This window comes from Cyrtonyx montezumae, unplaced genomic scaffold (assembly GCF_038088225.1).
Source record: "Cyrtonyx montezumae isolate F1298 unplaced genomic scaffold, pur_monq_1.0 scaffold_3, whole genome shotgun sequence".
NCBI classification, from domain to species: Eukaryota; Metazoa; Chordata; class Aves; order Galliformes; family Odontophoridae; genus Cyrtonyx; species Cyrtonyx montezumae.
Genome location: NW_027072034.1, coordinates 118,824,713 through 118,844,474, shown reverse-complemented (window position 1 = coordinate 118,844,474; position 19,762 = coordinate 118,824,713). Strand labels below are relative to the sequence as shown.

General features: G+C 36.8%; 1 protein-coding gene across 1 annotated transcript in view; it reads right to left on the bottom strand.

The window, feature by feature from the left end:
- POC1B (POC1 centriolar protein B) overlaps positions 1-19,762 on the bottom strand; it is a 44,759-nt gene that overhangs the window by 9,595 nt on the left and 15,402 nt on the right. The window contains exons 8-10 of the mRNA XM_065743201.1: positions 19,160-19,228; positions 17,623-17,775; positions 11,983-12,069 (exon numbers count right to left, since the gene is read on the bottom strand). Coding sequence (XP_065599273.1) covers positions 11,983-12,069; positions 17,623-17,775; positions 19,160-19,228 — 309 coding nt within the window. The remainder of the gene's footprint in view (positions 1-11,982; positions 12,070-17,622; positions 17,776-19,159; positions 19,229-19,762) is intronic.

The window sequence follows — 19,762 nt, the reverse complement described above, 5'->3', positions numbered from 1 at the left end:
GCTAGAAGCAAATAATATTTCCCTGAGATTTTCCTAAACTCTTAGATTATCAGTAATATCCAGGCTTTAAAGACAGAAATCATCTTTTTTTTTTTGTTTGCTTTTTTTTTTCCTGCAATTGATATTTATTTCTAACATCAACAGTTCCTTGCATGCTCAAATCCAGTAAAGGGATCCACAAAAACTTAATAGCTATGCTGTTTCCCTGGATTTGGATAAACCTAAGCCTTAACATGAAACACAGTGCCTAAGTTCAGTAGCTATGAACACAAATACAAATATACAATTTATACAAATCATGTTCCAATCCAATGAAAATTCATAAAACCTTCCCACATCCACATCAACAGTTGCTCTTAATATCACAAATGTCATATCCATAGTTACTGACTTTTGGTTTTTATAGGTAAACTATACTGAGAAATAACAGAGGTAGTAAGCTAAAATTCAGGGATTTGTTCTCCATTTACACAAATAAAGCTGAAAGAAAGCCAAAATGCAGAGCTCTGAGAAAGCAAGAAGTGTGAAAAGTACAAAATGCTGCCTCCTTTTTCTCAGTTCTTTGTGTGGGAATGCCTTACAGATTAAGATCCTAATTCATATTATTAGTGATGTGAAATGTATGGCTTCTCTGCAATCAGCTTCTTCTTGAAAACCAAAAAGGAAAGGAAAAAAAAAAGGAAAAGAACTAGTACAAATTTCTGCCTGGAAGCCTGATGCTCTACTGAGCAATAAAATGGAAAATGTTGTTAGGAATCACCGTCAATTCAAATTAATGCCCTCTTGCTTTGTAATTATGACTGAACTACAGGATCTATGCTTTACCTTTTAAGAAAAAAAAGAAAAACCCACAAAAAAACCCCATTTTTTTAGTAATATACGAAATGAAGATATATCATTTCCCTTACTCCAGTGAAAACACACTGGTGTTCCCTGTTGTCTATCTCCCTGAAACTTAAGGAAAACAATTTCTAACAATAATAACGGTCAATATTAGCACAAGTATCTAGAGATCAATCAAGTTAAGTGAGTAACATTTGCATGAGAATACTCTCATTCAGATCAGCAACTCAGATCCTGCAATTTCCTTGCATTCCCATGTGCTTACAGCCAGATGCCACACTGGTTGAAAGTGAAGCACATTTCTCTATAGTTTGGTTGTAGTTGTAGAGTTGGATTAGGGATAAAATTGCATTGAAAGAAAGACATGCACAAAGTTATATTGATACCATTAATGAAAAACTGCACGGGGATATAGATAACAGATACAAAAACAACCACACTTAAAGGCACGTAAACAAGAAAAATATGTTATATTCCTTTTATTATCTTTATTTGATTCAGGCCAACTGTACACTTTCAGTGGCACAGGAGAGCTAAAGAATGTGTAATCAATTGTATAATATCATTTACAATGGGTAGTGGTCTAGTCAGCATGTGGAGATGCTATGCACTCTGGAGCATGGAAGAAGACATAATGCTGCTGTGTACCACATACTATACATGAAAGGATGTTGAAATGAAAACAAAAATGAAAGTAGTTAGCACTATAATCCCAGATCAACAACTAGCATTCCAACCCCAAATGCCAAATTCCTCTTGGGGAGTTACTGTCTTCAGAGATATGCAAAATGCTTTGTTGCTTTTTATAACTTAGCAGAATAATACAAATGACCATAAACCATGAATGATGAAATGCAGCAGACTGGGATAACTGATGGCATAATCAACTCTATAGCCATTAGAATTAAGAGCAATTAAGAAGGTTGTTTTAGTTCACTCGTTTCTGTCTGTCTGTCCTCACACCTCGTTTATACATTTTGAATTTGTTGCACACTTTAAAGGGTCTGAAAGAGGAATCTGACAGAGGTATCTTAAAAGAGCTGATTTCAGGTAATTTTCCTAAAAACAGACTGCTAGCTAAAGGAGAGAAATCAATAAGTACTCCCACTGGGAGAAAGGATCTGGCACAAGTTTACGTATTATTGGAGACCAGAGAATGCAGACGTGAGAAATAGAACTTACAATTACTGCATAACAAGAGAAGAGCTTCAAGTAAATCACGTGAAACATAGATATGAAGTTAGGATACATTATTTCTCTCACTCAAGGATTATTTGTACTTGACAGATATCAGAAATCCGAGCAATAGTACTCCTAATAGCTAGAGATGGTAGGTTAATGGTATTGCTTTTATTTTATTTTTTTGCTTTTATTCTGGAAAAAATACCAAGAGAATGAGGAAGCTAACCATCTATCAATATTTAGAAAGGATGAACAGGATAACAGTGTGGTCACAGGTCACAGCTGCCTTGAGAATAATATCAGGGGAAACACTGAGAAATTGATTTACAGCATAACTAGCAAATATTTAAGACTTAACGTAAAGAAAATCAATATCGTTTGAGAAAGAAAAAAAAAGATGAGAAAGATGAAATTAACAGATGATTCAAAAGAGATATGTTTGAAATTGCTATTGAAAAGAGTCAAGGCTGTTTGGCAAATGGGTTTCATTGAACTGTCCAAATGTAACAATATGTTCAAAGGTAAGATACCAGAGATGAAGGTACAGGTGTGTCAAATAACACGCTAGAAAACAGATGTTTTGGAAAAGAATTACAGCATCATAATATGGAACTGAAATGATACAATCAAATGTGATGAGGTAATTGAGTGAAGAATTACAGTAACATTGATGTAATTTTACTTAGCTGAAAGTACTTAGCAAGAGATAGTATTATATTGTTACATTATACTGGCAAAAAATGAGACAAATTCTGTGTCTATAATTCCAATGTGATGTGTAAGAAATGAGAAAACTCATGTAAGAACAAGTTATGGCTTGGAAGATTAACCTTTTCAGTGAGGAATTGTTAATACCAGTTTACCTAAGAACAGTCTAAGGATAAAATAATTAATTCACTTAGACCTTTATGTCAAGGAAGGAGTCTTCCAATTCTGTAATAAAACTTCTGTAATCCTGCATCACAGTTGCACGATAATACCTGTGCATCAGGTATGTGAATTGCAGCAAGATGTGACAACCTGAAGCTCAGGACGCACAATCTCTACATTTCTTGAGCATCACCCCTAGCTAGTTCTATCAAGTCCCATACTAGCTCTTCAGAACAGCTATTTCTTTTCCATTTTTAATCTCCACTTAGGGTGTAAGTCACACAGCTTCCATATTTATTTATTTATTTTTAATTATTTATTGTAAAATGCATAAAGAGCAATGGAATAGTTTCTTTTCTGAAACACCCTAATCATTGATGACAGACTGCTCTCCTCTGATGACGTATGCTTTCAGCTTTTACTCTACAGGGCTCCAAATTCAAGAATAAAGGATGGAGTTCCATTCAGCCTCTGTCTTCATTTCCTGCTATTTAGGTTACAGCCACACAGATAGAAGAAAGCAGGCTGAATCCTCTTAGGCTGCAAAGGAGAACTGAACCCAAGTCATCTACTGCCTCAACAAAAGGAAGCCATCACCACCATCTGCTTCACTCCTATTTTCTCCACAGACTGAATCTTATGAAAGCCTGTGCTCAGATGTGCCATGCATGTGACACACCTGTATATGTTACAGAGCAATCACTTCAGCTTGGCCCTTCTTGACATTAGATACATGGACTCAACAGATACTGGTTAGCCTAAACCAAGTTACAGCCAGCACTAACCACCTACTTAATCTCCAGACCATCTTTCCCACTATTTCCTTTGTGCTGGTATTAGTGTTTGGATAGCTAAGCAGATCAGGAAATTGACTTGGATGCAATTAACCAGACAAAAACAGTTGTTAAGTTAAAATGACTGTGAAATCATCCTTTAGTATTGTTCTGCCTAATTTCTGACCTCAAATCTATTTTAGTAGAAAATGGAACCAAAAGGTTTTCAGATCTTTTTCTGCATCAAACATCTATTGGATGAGATCAGTACAAAAATCATCTCTGCTCTTGATACTGAATTTTATTTTAAACATCTCTGTAAGTCCCATTTCAAGCAACTCGGTTTCCATTTTCTCACATGGAGTAAAGAACCATACCTCTTACAGCAAACTAGCAGAAAGTATCCTCTTTGCTTAGTTAGCACTGTAATCTCAGTGATAAACAGAATTTGGCAACACATATACAAACACTGTCCTTTAAAAATAAGAAGAGATCTGAACACTATTAAAGTGTTTCCTTTAGTAACAAACTTGCATTAACCATTTCTAATAACATATTTATTATATATACTCAATTTTACATTCAAGATTGTCCAACTAATTTGAAAGCATGCTGTATTAAACTTAGCTTCCAGTAATATTAATGAACAAAGAGTAAATCAAGAGCCTAATACCACCTTTTCTGGCATACTTGATCTGTGGCACAACTTTAATATTCAGTTTAAAATAAACAAAAATAAAACCTTGTAACCTTTTCTAAGGGAATCACACACTATGAACCAAGCCAAATATTCCCTTGTTTCTCAGTTCCAGAAAATGTGGGATTTCAGAATTATTGAAATGCCATGAATACTAAAAAGTTCAAAACTTAACTTGTGCTATTGAATGAAAAAAATTGTATAACAGGTGTTTGCAGTAGCAGAGCTACTGAATGCTAACTTAATTAACTTCCATTAAGCTAAATGATTCACAAATGGCATTCAGATCAGTAGTAAATCATCATCTAGGTCAGCAGGAAGCTCATTATGGACTGACAATCCAAGTGACAGAGACACTTTTCTGCAAGTGCAATAGTAGTAATTTCCTGTGTGAAAGGCTTGCCGCTGTTCATGCATTCCTCAGGGGATAGTTCTTCTCAGAGGATGTTACACTTCCCCAGGAAGAGGAAGGAACCAGTTGTTATTGGATGTGGGGGCTGATAGCTGTCAAGCATTTTCTACATGCCTCAGAATCAGCTGTGAGAACTGTGGATACAGCTTGGATTCCCAGCAGATACAAGGGGAAGCATGACTTTGGCAGACAAGGTCAGAACAGACAAGTACAGTATCTCAGGAAGTTGAAGCAGAAATAATACCTGGAACTTCCAGTCCTCTAGTTCCCAGAAAAGTGCTGATTTGCCAAAAGAACAATATAAAGAGATGGATCAACCCGAAGCACTCCTGAGGCATTGTGCTGTTGCCCTGACTAAGACCTTAGACAAAGCAAACTACTGCCAGTCAAACTCAAAGTCAACTACAGAAAGCCCATAATGTCACAAAATGGTACAAAAAGTCAACAGCACCTGTATGGTACAATGGTACAAAAAGAGCAACAGCACCTGTAAATAATATCACTATGGGGCAATGGCAACATAATTAAACTGCTTTGTGAAAAAAAAAACTAAATTATCGAAGCTTAATCTTTTAAACTGGAGTGGTGAGGAGGGGCTTCTCCTGAACCTCCTGTCCTACTCTAACTCTATCTCCCTCCATGTGTACTGTGATACTCCTACAGGACAGGTCACCTGCAGCTAGTCCATGCTTAGTCCAGCACCAGGGAGTTCAGCATCACATCCCACCTTTTTTTAATTTAGTGGCAGCACTAACCTTCGTTCCTTTATACTGCCAGCTTCTAACTCCCTAACTTGGTTATAAAAAAATTTGATTCAAGAATTATTAGGAAGATGAGACAGAGAAAGACAAATAAATAATATAAACTCATAAGCTACATTTCCCAGGGAAAACAGGTTAAAAAACAGGATAAGAAATATTATATTCTTGCACTCTCTAGTGCTCAAGTTCAGAATTCTGTCTCCAGTGAAAACTCGAATCTCAAGCTCCAGTTCACTCAAAGAATATAATGAATCCTATTAGGGAACATCAGGACACGTATTATTACCTAATTATGTAGCAGCACAACACATTTCCTGTTCTATCCTTGTAAACCTGCAGTTACATGCTGTGGTAGAATATCACCACTGCAAAATGCAAGGGCCACTTGGCTCATACTCTTCTTTTATTGCAAAAATTGATTTCACCTTTATGTGCCTTGGTCTTTGTTATTTTATGTTAGTATTATTAAATCATGGTTCTTTTGGGATTAAGTATAAACAGTTTTTCTTTATAAACATCCCCACACCTCTACAATGACATTCAGAAGTTTAGAATTTCACTGTTCAACATATACGCTTCATTCTTTTGGCATTTGTGACAGAAGACTCTTTTAAAGTTTAGTACACTAATCTACATAGAAGCTGCAGAGAGTTTAAGCTCACAGCTTTGGAGGAAAAAAAAACTTTTCACATTGTCCCATATCTTCATACTGTGTTTGTGATTTGGAGTCTGGATCATAGCATTTGCTATTTACTCAAACTGCATTTACCAGCAGTCACAAGAATAGAAATACACACATAAAAACATCCATCTATACCTACTCAGGGAGTGACCCTTTTTATTTTGATGTTATTTTGGTGTTCTTCACACCACTATTACGTGGCGTGAACGTTAATTTTGCACTTTGCAGTAGTGCTAAAGCTCTGCCTGAGACATAGGAGGCAAAGTGGATAGCAGAGAGACTGATAGGAGAGGCTGGCAACCGTCAAGTCTGATCAAAGTCCTTCTGCTGCTGGTGTCTCAGAGTGCTGAACTCTGATTCAGTATAATTGGCAACAGAGTTTTAGGGAAGGAACACAAGCAGAACATTTATTTTGCCTTTTCTTAGTGGACAAGGATTACAGACTTCCTCTTAAAAGGGTAATAACAACTTTCCTTTGGTAGAGAAAAGCATAGAAATATCATGCAATAATGAGTTTAAGTGAAAGATCGAATGTTGAAGGTCCTAAGAAAACTTGAGATCCACAAGCTGTGATTTTGGATGAACTGCAGCAACCACTGGGCACAGAGAAATGACACATGAATTCTGATTGGATGTTCCCTTTCAAATTGAAGTTGGGGCCCAGAGGAGGTCAGCTAGCTGTAAAATTCTTGTTTTGTACTTTCTTCTTTTTCCTTTTCCCTTAAACTCCTTGAAGAGGGCTGGTGTTTATTTCAATATGAGGCTAGAGCTAGGAAAGGATGTAAATCACAATATATTTTAAGTTGTAAAGTAAGTAAAACATGCAGTGTTTTGGTTTTAAGATATATTTTCTTTTGCAATTCCCTTTGAAAGAATTCTGAAGTTAAGTGTTAAGGCATGCAAGGAAAGTACAATATTCCATAAGGTTCTTTTCAAAAGAAATTCCCATGAAAAGGACAGTTGTGTAAACCTTAATATACACAGAGATGGAAGAACTAGATGCAAATTTTGCATTTCTAATTGTTGACACACTCGGCAACGTATATGGGGTTGTTTATTCTTTGTTTGTATGGAAAATACAGTCATTAAAAATGTCAAAAATACCTAAGTACTGAAATACATCCTATACACATGCCTTTCTTGGTATAAATAGAGAATATAGATACCTCTTTTTGCATCAAGAGGCCTACAACAAATGCAATACAGATAAACCAATAATGTCTGATCTCAAGGAATAAAAATTACACATGCTCTTATTTGTATTTGAATATTTTACAAGTTTTGGGGAAAGAGCATTTATTTGGTCACTTCCTATGTTAAAACATAGCATGATCCTTTTGTCCCAGACAGGAATAATCTTTCTCCTTCCAATAATTCATCCAGTGTTAACAATCCGTACTACAAATGAATAAAAAGCACATCTTGCTTTCAATGTTAACTAGCACTCCAAAAGAAAGAACAGCAAACGTCTCACAACCAGTGCAGACTTTCTGACTTCCAGATTACAGTACATTGCTTTGCTTCCTCCAAATCCTGTTTACATGAGCAAGGTCAGGGGACGGAACATTAGAGAGCCTCTACAGTGATTTCCTGCTGCTGTCAGTAAAAACTACTGAGACATCATCAACTTTCGCTTGTTCCCAACGGCTTATCAGGGACCGGAGGTTATGAGTGTATTGGCTTACATACCAAAAGGAAAAAAAAAAAGGGAAACAAGACCTCCATTTTTTCCTTTTCAATAGCTCAAAAAACAAAGGCAATGTTAGGCTGCTTGACGCATGGAAAAGAATGGCTGGGAGAGGAGCAGTAATGTTTTCAGGGTCTTCAGTGAGACAGAAGTGAGAAAGAGCCCACTCATGTAGCCCCCAAAACCTTGACCCCAATTCAGAGAACATTTTCACAGTGTGAAAGGCTAGTACATACCTCGTTTTTAACAACTGCAACATATGAACACTCTTAACACTGGAAAAGTCAGGGCATTATGCAAACTAGTTACCTAAGCATACACAGCTTGTTCTTATATGCATTTCAGTAACACATAGAAAAACACATAGGAAAAAAACACATAAATTATCCATCAATTAAAAGATATTTAACTGAAAATACCAATATATTGACAGGATTTCTTAATATTTTTGTAATTACAGTTCCAAAGAAAGTAGCTCCACATAAGGATAACTACACTTCAGTTCTTACACTGATACAATGACTATGTTCTCATCACTGTGCCCACAAAGTAAATTGCTTCAGTTTGGATCTTAGATGAAAGCACATTTTTCACCAGGTTTGAAAATAATTGTCCTTATGGCTTATAGCTCTGTAAAAATATTGAAAAGATGTGCTGTTCAGAGTGTAATAATTTGAGTAGATGTAAATAATAAACAACTGTAGTATGAAGCTGCACCATAACTATCTAGAGTTGTGTCCAGTTTGGTATTTCTCAGTACAAGACAGCACATTGACAGATATTGACATCCTGGAGCAAATTCAGACAGAGATTAGCAAGATGGTCAGGAGCCTGAAACACATGAAATTCTAGGAGAGGCTGAGAACTAGGTTTGCTCAGCTTCAGGGAAGGCAGGCCATATGGAGATCTTACTGCCATCTAAAATATGTAATGGGTGAGTAATTGAGAAGACAGCAAAAAATTTATGAGAGGACCACTATGACAGAATTAGGGACAACAGAGAAACTGGAACATGGGAAATTCTAGCTACAGATTATGACAAATATTTTCACTAGTAAAACATCATAGCACACTGCCTGGATGGGTGGCATAATCCTCATCTTTACACATGCTCACAGATGAACAGGATCAGGCCTTTGGAATCTGATCCAAGTTGGCCTTGCTTTAAGGCAGGGGACGGATGAAATTATTCCAGACATCCTTTCCAATCTCTCTGTACAGAAGGGAGGAAAAGGAATACTTTTCTCCTTCAACAGAACATGTCGAGGTTTGGTATAGACTTCCATTCTCCCTGGAGATCTTTCAGGGAGCTATGTGAAACTCATCACAGATACTACACAAGCTTTTCATTTGTTCTAGAGAAGTCTGCCTTTAAATTTGGTGATCCAAAACCATGTAACTCTCATCTTCTATAGAGAGAATTAAGTACATCTGTTGTACTACCACTGGCTACCACCAGTGGCCAAAATGTTTTGCAAATTCTCCTTAGGCCCCTGTCATGCTACATATTTGATGTATAATGAACAAGAATCCTTAAGGATACGTAAGTACAGAGTATATATTTCTCCTTAAATATATCAGAAGGGATGAAGAATTGCTTAAGCTAAATAAAAATGTTTGAAAAAAAAAAAGAATGAAGTATGTATGTACTGGTCTTTTGTAAAATAATCCGATAACCTGATTAAAGAATTTTGGTTATTCTAGGTAAGAACCTTGAACAGAGTTATTTCGGTGAATGTAGGACTAAAAAAACATAAATGGATTTGATGTGTCTTGAGAAGTTTGCATACAAAATAATATAAAGTTGTATTATCTTTGATAATCAGGATGAAAAGAGTAACCCAGGGGTTTAATACGATGTTGCAAGAGACAACGCATGAGGAAGAAGATAAGCTTCACTAGAGGCTGATGACAACTTCACAGATACACAAAGACAGTACCATTCACATGATACCAAACAGTACCTAGGAGGGAGCTGGCAGTGAAGGTGGGATAGAAAGAAATCCAGCCATCTCCCTTTTGCCTTTGATTTTTAGGAAGAAGATGTGAAGCCTCTGTAGAAAGAGCCTCTATATACTAAGGAAATTGAGTTAGCTTCAGATGAAAGGTCCAAGAGGTTGGACGGTTCACCCAACTAAGAAATGGGTAATAATTCTGCAAACAACAGATGAAGGTAAGGCACAGACACAATGAACAGAATGATAACTCAAAATTTAACATGACATAAAGCAGGGAGGACCAGACAAGACTGCCAGTTCTGGAAAATGCTACTTACTGTGCTGGGGAGGAAAATTAGCTGAAGAAAACATATTAAAGATAAAGCAGTTGTCCCTATGGCTGTAAATTTTGAAGCAATATTTTTGTAATTAAAAAATGCCCCGCAGGCATTCAAGGCAAGGCCAGATGTGGCTCTGGGCAGCCTGGTCTAGTGGTTGGCAACACTGCCCACAGCAGGGGAGGAGTTGAACCTTGGTGATCTTTGTGGTCCTCTTCAACCCAGGCCATTCTATGGCTCTATGAAATTATCCCAAAGATCCACATTTCACTCTGAAAACATAACACGTCAACTACTGCAACTTAAAATATATGGAGCTACAAGGGCTGTTACAAAAGTAATGCCTCTTATCTTATTATGTTGGCCCACAACATCAGAGGTGAATGTTGGTATGGCATTAGAGGTTGAACCTTCCCACCAATATCCCATTATGTTTTGTTACCATATGACAAATGGCAGCAGAGGGGCAATGTGACAGAATCGTATCTGACATAGAAGAGTGTCTGAAGCAAATGTGTTGTCACTGAGTTCCTCAATGCAGAAAAAAATGGCACTCACTGACATTTATCAATGCTTGCTGAATGTTTATGGAGGCCAAGCAGTGGATGTGAGCACAGTGAGGCAGTGGGTGGTGTTTCAGTAGTGGTAACAGTGACATGAAAACAGCCACATTTCCAGATGGTCATGCACAGCTTTCAAACCATGAAATGAAGTTTCGATCAGCTCATCCACATGAATTGCCTAATGCTGGTGACTATGCTGAAAAATAGTGTTTTGTAGCTGAGAATTTCCTTTATCAAAGTGTTAATGTGCTCTTTGTATCTGTTGTGGTTTCCACAGAAATATATATAGAGGCATTACTTTTGGAGTGACTCAAATACCATCTCTCAAATAAAATTATTATATGTTTATGTGGTTTTGAAGAGAAGGTTTCTCTATCACAATTTTCAGTGAATGACCTTAAAGCACTTTGTAAACTATTCTCTTAATGTGCCTTTTTGTAAAGCATTCACAACAAAGGAAAACAGCAGAAATCATACCTGCTGCCCATTCATTTGTATTGACCCCTCAGCTACACAAATTCTTGTTATGGTAATTAAAATTGCTCAAGATACAAATCATGCCTTCACATGAACAGGTTCAGAACTAGAAGAGATATTATCATTTAAATCTAATTCTAGAATAGTACATTTTCTAGGACTTCATACTAGGAGAGCATATTTCTCCTCCTACAAAACTACAGTTAAAACACTTCATCCTTTTCCTCCCACATGCCATAGCAATGTCATATGAAAAGATAACACTAGAAAGAACAAATCCTATGATACTTTCCTAAAATGTGTTACTTTTTTTTTCTACCCTGGAGAAACTGGAATCTCATCAGTGAGGCTACTACTCTTGAGGTTTCCCATTATTTGAAGCTAAGGTCAGCTACAAAAAGTGCCTGAGAAAAAGCCAGAGATTTTAACAGCAGTATCTAGATAGAATTAGTATGGGCTTCTAATGAGAATTTCTGCTTAGTACATTAGTAAATTCACATTAAATTTTCACATTACTAGTATAATGTGAAAGATTCACTATTACACCATCTTCTGGTTAGCCTTGGGAACTGTGAAAAAAAAGCTTAAGTTGAGAAGTTAGAATATTAAGCTCTGAACAATCAACAACTTATTAAAATATGTACTTTGTTCACACAGACAAAAACTACATTTTCATTAACACCCTTACTTTAAACTAAGCTAGCTAAGTACTATAATTTTTTCCTTTCTTTCTTTCATTTTGGCTCCAAAGGCAACTTACCAGAGTACCAACAGATGGAGAGGAAGTAATCTCTACAACAGGTGGGTCAACTGTTTGTGTATCAGCCACATCAAACGTAGGGTTCACCTGTTGAAAATTAATTACAGTCTTCATTATTTCCAGCATCAGTACAAGAAGGAAAATAAGACTGAAATTAAGAAGGACCACTTGCTACAGTGAGGAACAGCTATTCACCACAAGCTAAAAACAGGCCTTAAGAATAAAGGAAGAAAGTTGACCCCACAACAATATAAAATGCAATAATATAATACAGAAAGAGAATTGAGATATGCATTTATTAGAGATATATTTTATATTTTATAAACATACGTTGCCCCAAAAGTTACTCAAATATTCTTAGCTCAAGCAATAAGAGGTTTAGTTTCTCAATAAATCAAGAAAAAAATAAATAAAATCAGTTTGACACAGATTTACCATGATCAGCTACTTCAAGACATGTAACTAAATAATAATAATAATAACAATAATAATAATAAAAGAACAGCCAATGGTGCTGCTGAAATACTAAACAGTAGGAATTATTCAAAAAACTTCCAAACTAATTTCCAAACTTCATAACTCACTTGAAAGCGTTTTTTCAAGCTTTGACATGTGCTACTGCTAAGTTATACTGCATCCTATGCTTTCCTCCTAACTGACACAGACACCTAAGAATTGAATCAATGAGTTGTCAATTAATAAGTTGAATCAACGTTACTACTGTAGCACAGTGCAGAAATAGAGTGAAGCTAGTGTTATATGGAATACTTAGTTACCACTGCAAGTAGGTTTTCAGTACTGGAGCTAGTTCATGTTCTCCATACCTACAAATAGAGAAACTATAGAAAGCTTTAGCTGTCATGTGTTTTCATCACCCATACTATCTGCTCTAGCTTGTCCGTGGTTCACAACAATTTGTTCCCACTTCACTACAGCTGAAACATACAGAGACTGAAAAATCATTGCACAGATTTTCACCCTTCAACATTCACACTATCACTTAGCTTCATGATTATCACAATTTAAAAAAGCCTTATAGTTCAGCAGCACGTAGCTAAAAACCTGCATTATACTAATACAGGATACTCCCTTCCCCCTTGGATAATCTTTTTTTATATGGAAAAATCAGTATACATCAGCATTGCAATAGGGCACAAAAGACAAATATTTTGCTGGCCAGAAATTGTGTTTTGTGCCAAGCACTGTCAGTTATGGAGATTTACAGCCCAATATAAAGCCCAGCTTGAAATTAGGCTGGCTACTGCTGTAAAGGAGAACAGGAAACCCTTTTACAAATATATTAACAGCAGGAGAAAAACTAAGGAAAATTTCCCTCCTTTACTCAACGAGGCAGGCAATATAACCACAGACGATAAGGAAAAGGCTGAGGTTCTCAATGCCTTCTTCACATCTGTCTTTAATAGACAGGACAGTTATCCACATGGTACTTGCCCTGACCTGGAAGTCCGGGACGGGGTGCATAATGCACCCCCTGTGATTCAAGCAGAGACGGTCAGAGATCTTCTCCTCCATCTGAACTGCCACAAGTCCATGGGGCCAGATGGGATCCACCCAAGGGTGCTGAGGGAGCTAGCAGAGGTGATTGCCGAGCCACTTTCTGCCATCTATCAGCATTCCTGGTTATCTGGAGAGGTCCCACAAGATTGGAGGCTTGCCGATGTGACTCCCATCTTCAAGAAAGGCCGTAAGGAAGACCCGGGGAACTACAGGCCTGTCAGCCTGACCTCGGTATCAGGGAAAGTTATGGAACAGATGATATTGAGGGAGATCACACGACACGTGCATGGCAATAAAGGGATCAGACCCAGCCAGCACGGGTTCACCAGGGGCAGGTCGTGCTTGTCCAACCTCATCTCCTTCTATGACTGGGTGACCAGACAGGTAGATGAGGGAAAGGCTGTTGATGTAGTCTACCTGGACTTCAGCAAGGCCTTTGACACGGTCTCCCACAGTATTCTCCTAAGGAAACTGGCAGCCCGTGGTGTGGACAGGTTCACTCTTCTCTGGGTGGAGAACTGGCTGGAGGGCCGTGCCCAGAGGGTAGTGGTTAATGGAGTTAAGTCCAGCTGGCGTCCTGTAACGAGTGGTGTCCCCCAAGGGTCAGTTTTGGGGCCCATCTTGTTTAATATCTTTATTGATGACCTAGACGAGGGAATTGAGTGTACCCTCAGTAAGTTTGCAGATGACACAAAGCTGGGAGGATGTGTCAAACTGCCTGAGGGTAGGGAGGCCCTTCAGAGGGATTTGGATAGGCTGAACAGCTGGGCTGAGCTCAATGGGATGAGGTTCAATAAGACCAAATGCCGGGTCCTGCACTTTGGCCACAATAACCCCATGCAATGCTATAGGCTTGGGGCAGAATGGCTTGAAGAATGTAAAGAGGAAAAGGACCTGGGGGTGTTGGTTGATGCTCGGCTCAACATGAGCCGGCAGTGTGCCCAGGTGGCCAAGAAGGCCAACAGCATCCTGGCCTGAATTAGAAATAGTGTAGCCAGCAGGAGCAGGGAGGTGATCATCCCCCTGTACTCAGCTCTGGTACGGCCGCACCTCGAGTACTGTGTTCAGTTTTGGGCCCCTCACTACAAGAAGGACATTGAGGCCCTGGAGCGTGTTCAGAGAAGGGCAACAAAACTGGTGAGGGGCCTGGAGCACAAGTCTTATAAGGAGCGGCTGAGGGAGCTGGGATTGTTCAGTCTGGAGAAGAGGAGGCTCAGAGGAGACCTTATTGCACTCTACCACTTCCTGAAGGGGGGTTGTGGTGAGGAGGGGGTAGGTCTCTTCTCCCTGATAAGTAATGACAGGACGAGAGGGAATGGCCACAAGTTGCGCCGGGGAAGATTTAGATTAGACCTGAGGAAGCATTTCTTTTCTGAAAGAGTGGTCAGGCACTGGAATGGCCTGCCTAGGGAGGTGGTTGAGGCACCATCCCTAGCGCTGTTCAAGAAGCGTTTAGATGAGGTGCTAAAGGACTTAATTTAGTAGTTGGGTAGAGATAGTGATAGGAGGATGGTTGGACTAGATGATCTTATAGGTCCTTTCCAACCTTATGAACTTATGAACTTATGAACTTATATGCCCAGCTTCTTAAGTTAAATATGTTAAGTGAAGAGGAAGCTTGTTTAGTTTGTAAAGGCTGAACAATGACAAAATTCACAGGACTAGATGACTTTCAAAACATCATCAAGTCTGGTGTAGTGAAGACATATGACTTTTCTTTTGCAAATTTTATCAGTAGTCCACCAGCAGCCTTAACAGAGGTGGCATTAATTCTACCTACTTCCTTTTAAAGCGAATAAAAATCAAACAAGAAAAGAAACAAAAAAAAATATCTTGCTATATAAAAAAATAATAAATTGATAAATTAATAAAATTAAAAGATGAAGTTTTAAATGACTCATGCAAAACATTTCCTAGGAGAGTGATTTAGCTAGCTGATAAAAAGTCTCTCCAAATATACTAAGAAGAAATTTAGCTTTTAATTTGATTAACACTGTTTATTTTCCCTAGACCTGAATTCTCAAGGCAAACAGGGAGTAGCCATATATTTTTATTTCTACTGCCATCTAGTGCACACTTGGATTTCATGCATCTGTGACAATATTTACAACCAAACTACAGTAAAATTTTAATAAGAAACTAGATTAACCTTAGATTATCATGCTGAAGATGGAAACTCTAAATATCTTTAAAAAAGACAGCACTGTGTTTTTAACATGTTAAAGGAAATTTCACTTTCTATAATTGTCACCAAGTGGAACGCATCTCTTAGAATATTGCAGTAAAACTGTGCTACTGATTGAATATACTATTTTCAAATACTACTTTCAAATATCCTCAACAGCTCCTTTCCTCAAAAAGAAGACAGTGACTGGGGTTCATTCCATTTTAAACACAGACATACTGCTGTATTTGGGCTACTCATCCAAGATAACCTCTATGGTCAACGGTGAAAAGAGGGCACTTTAAGATAGTAAGTTACTTACTTATATTTCCAAATTATCTGAATAATTGTAATGGTTACAAGCATTAAAAAAGTGAAACAATTTCTAGAACAGTGTTTCCTGAATAATTAAAAATTGCACAAATGCAGGGCAACTAAGAACAGCCATAAAAATTTATGCCAAGAATATGAAATTCAAAGCTGTGTGTTAAAATCCAGACTACTATACTCCCTGGGAACAGCTAATCCAGCAGCCTGTAAAATGCTACTAATGTTACAGCCACGCAGAAATGCAGGCATTAGGTTAAATGAAATCTGTGAAAACTAGCTTGTAAATAATTTCCTGACATACAAATATCAGATTTCTTTTATCTACTCTTTCACTGAAAATAATAAGGTGAACCTTAGATTATCTGTAGCCTGAATTCAACACTTTTCCAGATCTCCTTGATTAACTGAGACCCATGAGGAGTAAAAGAAAAGAAAAAAAAAAGGAAGACTGCTTTAGCAAATACTCACATGTTTGATAAGCATTTGAGTAGCAGAAATCTGGAAAAATCAACTTGAAAAGAACTCGAAGCCTGGATGCTGCAACTTTATACTACTCATACTGCATACATGTGCTTTCTACAAGGGTGTAATAGTACTGCCCTCATGCTCAGGCCCATTTGACAGAGAAAGCCAAATATGCCTGCAGAGGCACACAGCACCTCTCATTGTCAAGTTTAAGTCTTTGAAAAGTCTGAGAAGGAAACAAATGCCAAAGGAGCATTTTACTCGAATAAAAAACAGATAATGGTGAATTTCTACAGGACTCAGTAATGACAGAAGCCAGATAATTAATGGATCTATACACTGGATTCAACTTTTGGACAGTAGGGACATCTGGAGAATATCAAAAAGATAAAAGTGTAGATAATCACCAAGTAAAAGTTATCCAGGTCTACCAACAGAAGTTACAAACATATCCCTGGTGATTTATGTATAAACAATGGTCTTGTCTATAGGACTGTTGTGTCCACCTATTTAGCCGAATTACCAGACAACCTGATAACACTGGTTTTTCCAGACTGACAGTGTGCAGCATTTCACTTTGATTCCCTATCTCCTGTATTCTAAGGCTTCCTAATAGAAAGTTTGACAGCAAAATATCTGCAGAACAAGATTAGCAGGAAATCAGACTACATGGACTTCTTACTTCATAATGATATAAAAGAACTCTACTACCCTAGAAAAGCTTTGTAGGTTTTTAGATCAATAACAAGATCTTCTGACAACATCTAAAGGTTTTGGAAAGAGTTACAACTTGTGACAATTTAGTTTTGGTATATCAGTAACAATACTACTTTGCCCTGCTGGTGAAGATTCAGGTATCTTCTGCAACAGTTCAGTATGGCATCCCAGTAGAAACCAGACTACTACCTGTATGTGCTTTTATTTTTATTTTTTTTTAATAAGATAGAATACAGACTTACACAAGAAACATGAAAGGAATTCAGTAGGGTCATTTGCCAACTAGCCTAGTAATGTTAATATGAATTTGTAAGCTATGGGTGCTTCCAAAATACTTAGCAACAAAAAGTTTCCTGGTATATACAGACTAAATTTAACTATAAACATTAAAAAGATGGATTTCATAAGTTTCCAGTTTCCTATACTGGAATACTTATTGCACTTACCTCAACTGACTGAAGCTTTTCATCATGGAGATGAGGTGACCTTGGGTAAATATCAAGAAGATGAGGAGGGTCATCAGTTTGTATTCTTCTAATGTTGTGTTTAAGAACTTCTTTATAATCAAATGAATCAAAGTTGGTTTTCCATAGCAATACCTGTAAAAAAGCCACCATGTCAGTAACTATTTCAAGTCCATTCACTGATGGTTGTTAGCACATGTTAGGGATCATAACATCCGAACAAGCCTGCTCTTGTCACGTTTCTATAGTACAGACACTTCCATACAACACCATGTACTTCACATCTATGTGGTTCAAGATTATTACAATTATTAAAAAAAAAAACACAGAGAAACCATGTAGTCACAAAACACAGTCATAAAACAAAGCAAACTTCTGTCTTAGTGGATTATACTAGAGTATTTTCTGCTATATCAAGACATCACATACTTTCAATCTTTTGTCCCCTGTAATAGCCTGGAGGTCACAACATGAGAAAGCCTGAAGGAACATAAGAAACTTCCTGTTCAAGTGTTTGCTAGCATTTCCACTTTTTCAATATTAAAAAATCTTAGCATCCCTTCTTATTAATTCTATGAAATAAGAAGCATCTTTTTCTTTTTTTTTTTAATATGTATATTTCCTTTGAATGCTTTCAAGTCATTTCTAGAAATAATGTATTTTTTTATTGAGATACATTCATTATTTTCCAAGACTATTTCTAGCTGAAATATTTCAAACTCCACTCAAACTCCTTTTACCAGAACATAAACACTGTTTAAAGTCACTTCAGAATATTCTTATTTCTACAGTACCTCTTACTGAGTTTACATAGGGGTTTTAACTTTTTATAAACACAAAACAACAAAAAAGACAACAAATTCTAAAGAAAATTTCAAACTGAAATGCTAATTTCTGCGATTCCTTCTTTTTGGAGGATAAAACAACCTGACAGAGATGATTCCTGGTTTGATAGCATTTCTGTAATTATGAAACTTATTACAGCAGATTAAGAATATTTGCATGGTTTTCTATTTAATTTAAAAGACTTTTTATTGCTTTAAAGATCCAAACAACTCTACCTTGAATGAAATCAAATATTTTGTTGTTTTGCCAATATAAATTAGCAAAAGTAACAAAAGATCTTTATTCTTCCCCAATTCTACCCACAGTTTTCCCAGCAGCACACTTTAGTTTTTATTACAAAGTAGTGACTTAAAAGAAAACCAAATTGTGTATTAATTGATACTATTTTCAAAAAAACCACCCTACTTATTTTACATTTTAAGTATTTTTATTACAAACCATTCCTATACTGTAAATAGAATAACCTCTATAGAAGTGCCTAGTACCTCCTTCTCATAATATCCAACCAAAAATAGTTAAGATCAAGTTTTTAAATTTAAATTTTTCTCCCCAAATTTACCTTTAGGATAACAAACTGCTAGACAAAATGCAAAGAATGTCAGCATACTCTAGTTAACATTAACTGTAATGAACATTGAGAAGACATTTAATTTCAAAAGACTATACTACAAACCTGACCATCTGCTCCACCTGAGGCAAATTTGTCACCACCTTTTGAAAAGGCCACAGAAAGGACAGGTCCCTGAAGGAAAAAATAAAACAGCAGAGTAAAATCCTATGACTGTAGTGACAGTATTTTAATATGCACAAAAAGAAAATAAAATCATAGTTATTTAATACTTAAAAAAAAATTCAATAATAAAGGAAGAAATGAGCTAGCAAAATTTTCCAAGATGATTTGACTTTAGTGTTAATGCTGCACATCTCAGTAAGATGCTTCATTATGATTACAACAATAGATACAAACAAACAAAAAAAGGACACTTTCCATAGATTTTATGTAGAAGCTAGAAGTAAAGCAAAAAAAAAAAAAAAAAATCAAATACATCACATTACTCAAGAGAAGGTATTTGAGAGATTCATTATCAAACCTAGGATTTCTTCTCCAGGAGGAGGAAAAGGATAAAAAATAGCTACCATTCTTCCAGAAAATATCTTCCATAAGTTTCCTCTCTTTGGAGAGCACTATTTTTCAGTAGACAAAAGCCTTATGTTCCAAGTAATTAACTCTCTTTATTTCCAAAATGAAGTATTAATTAATTGATAACACAAACTA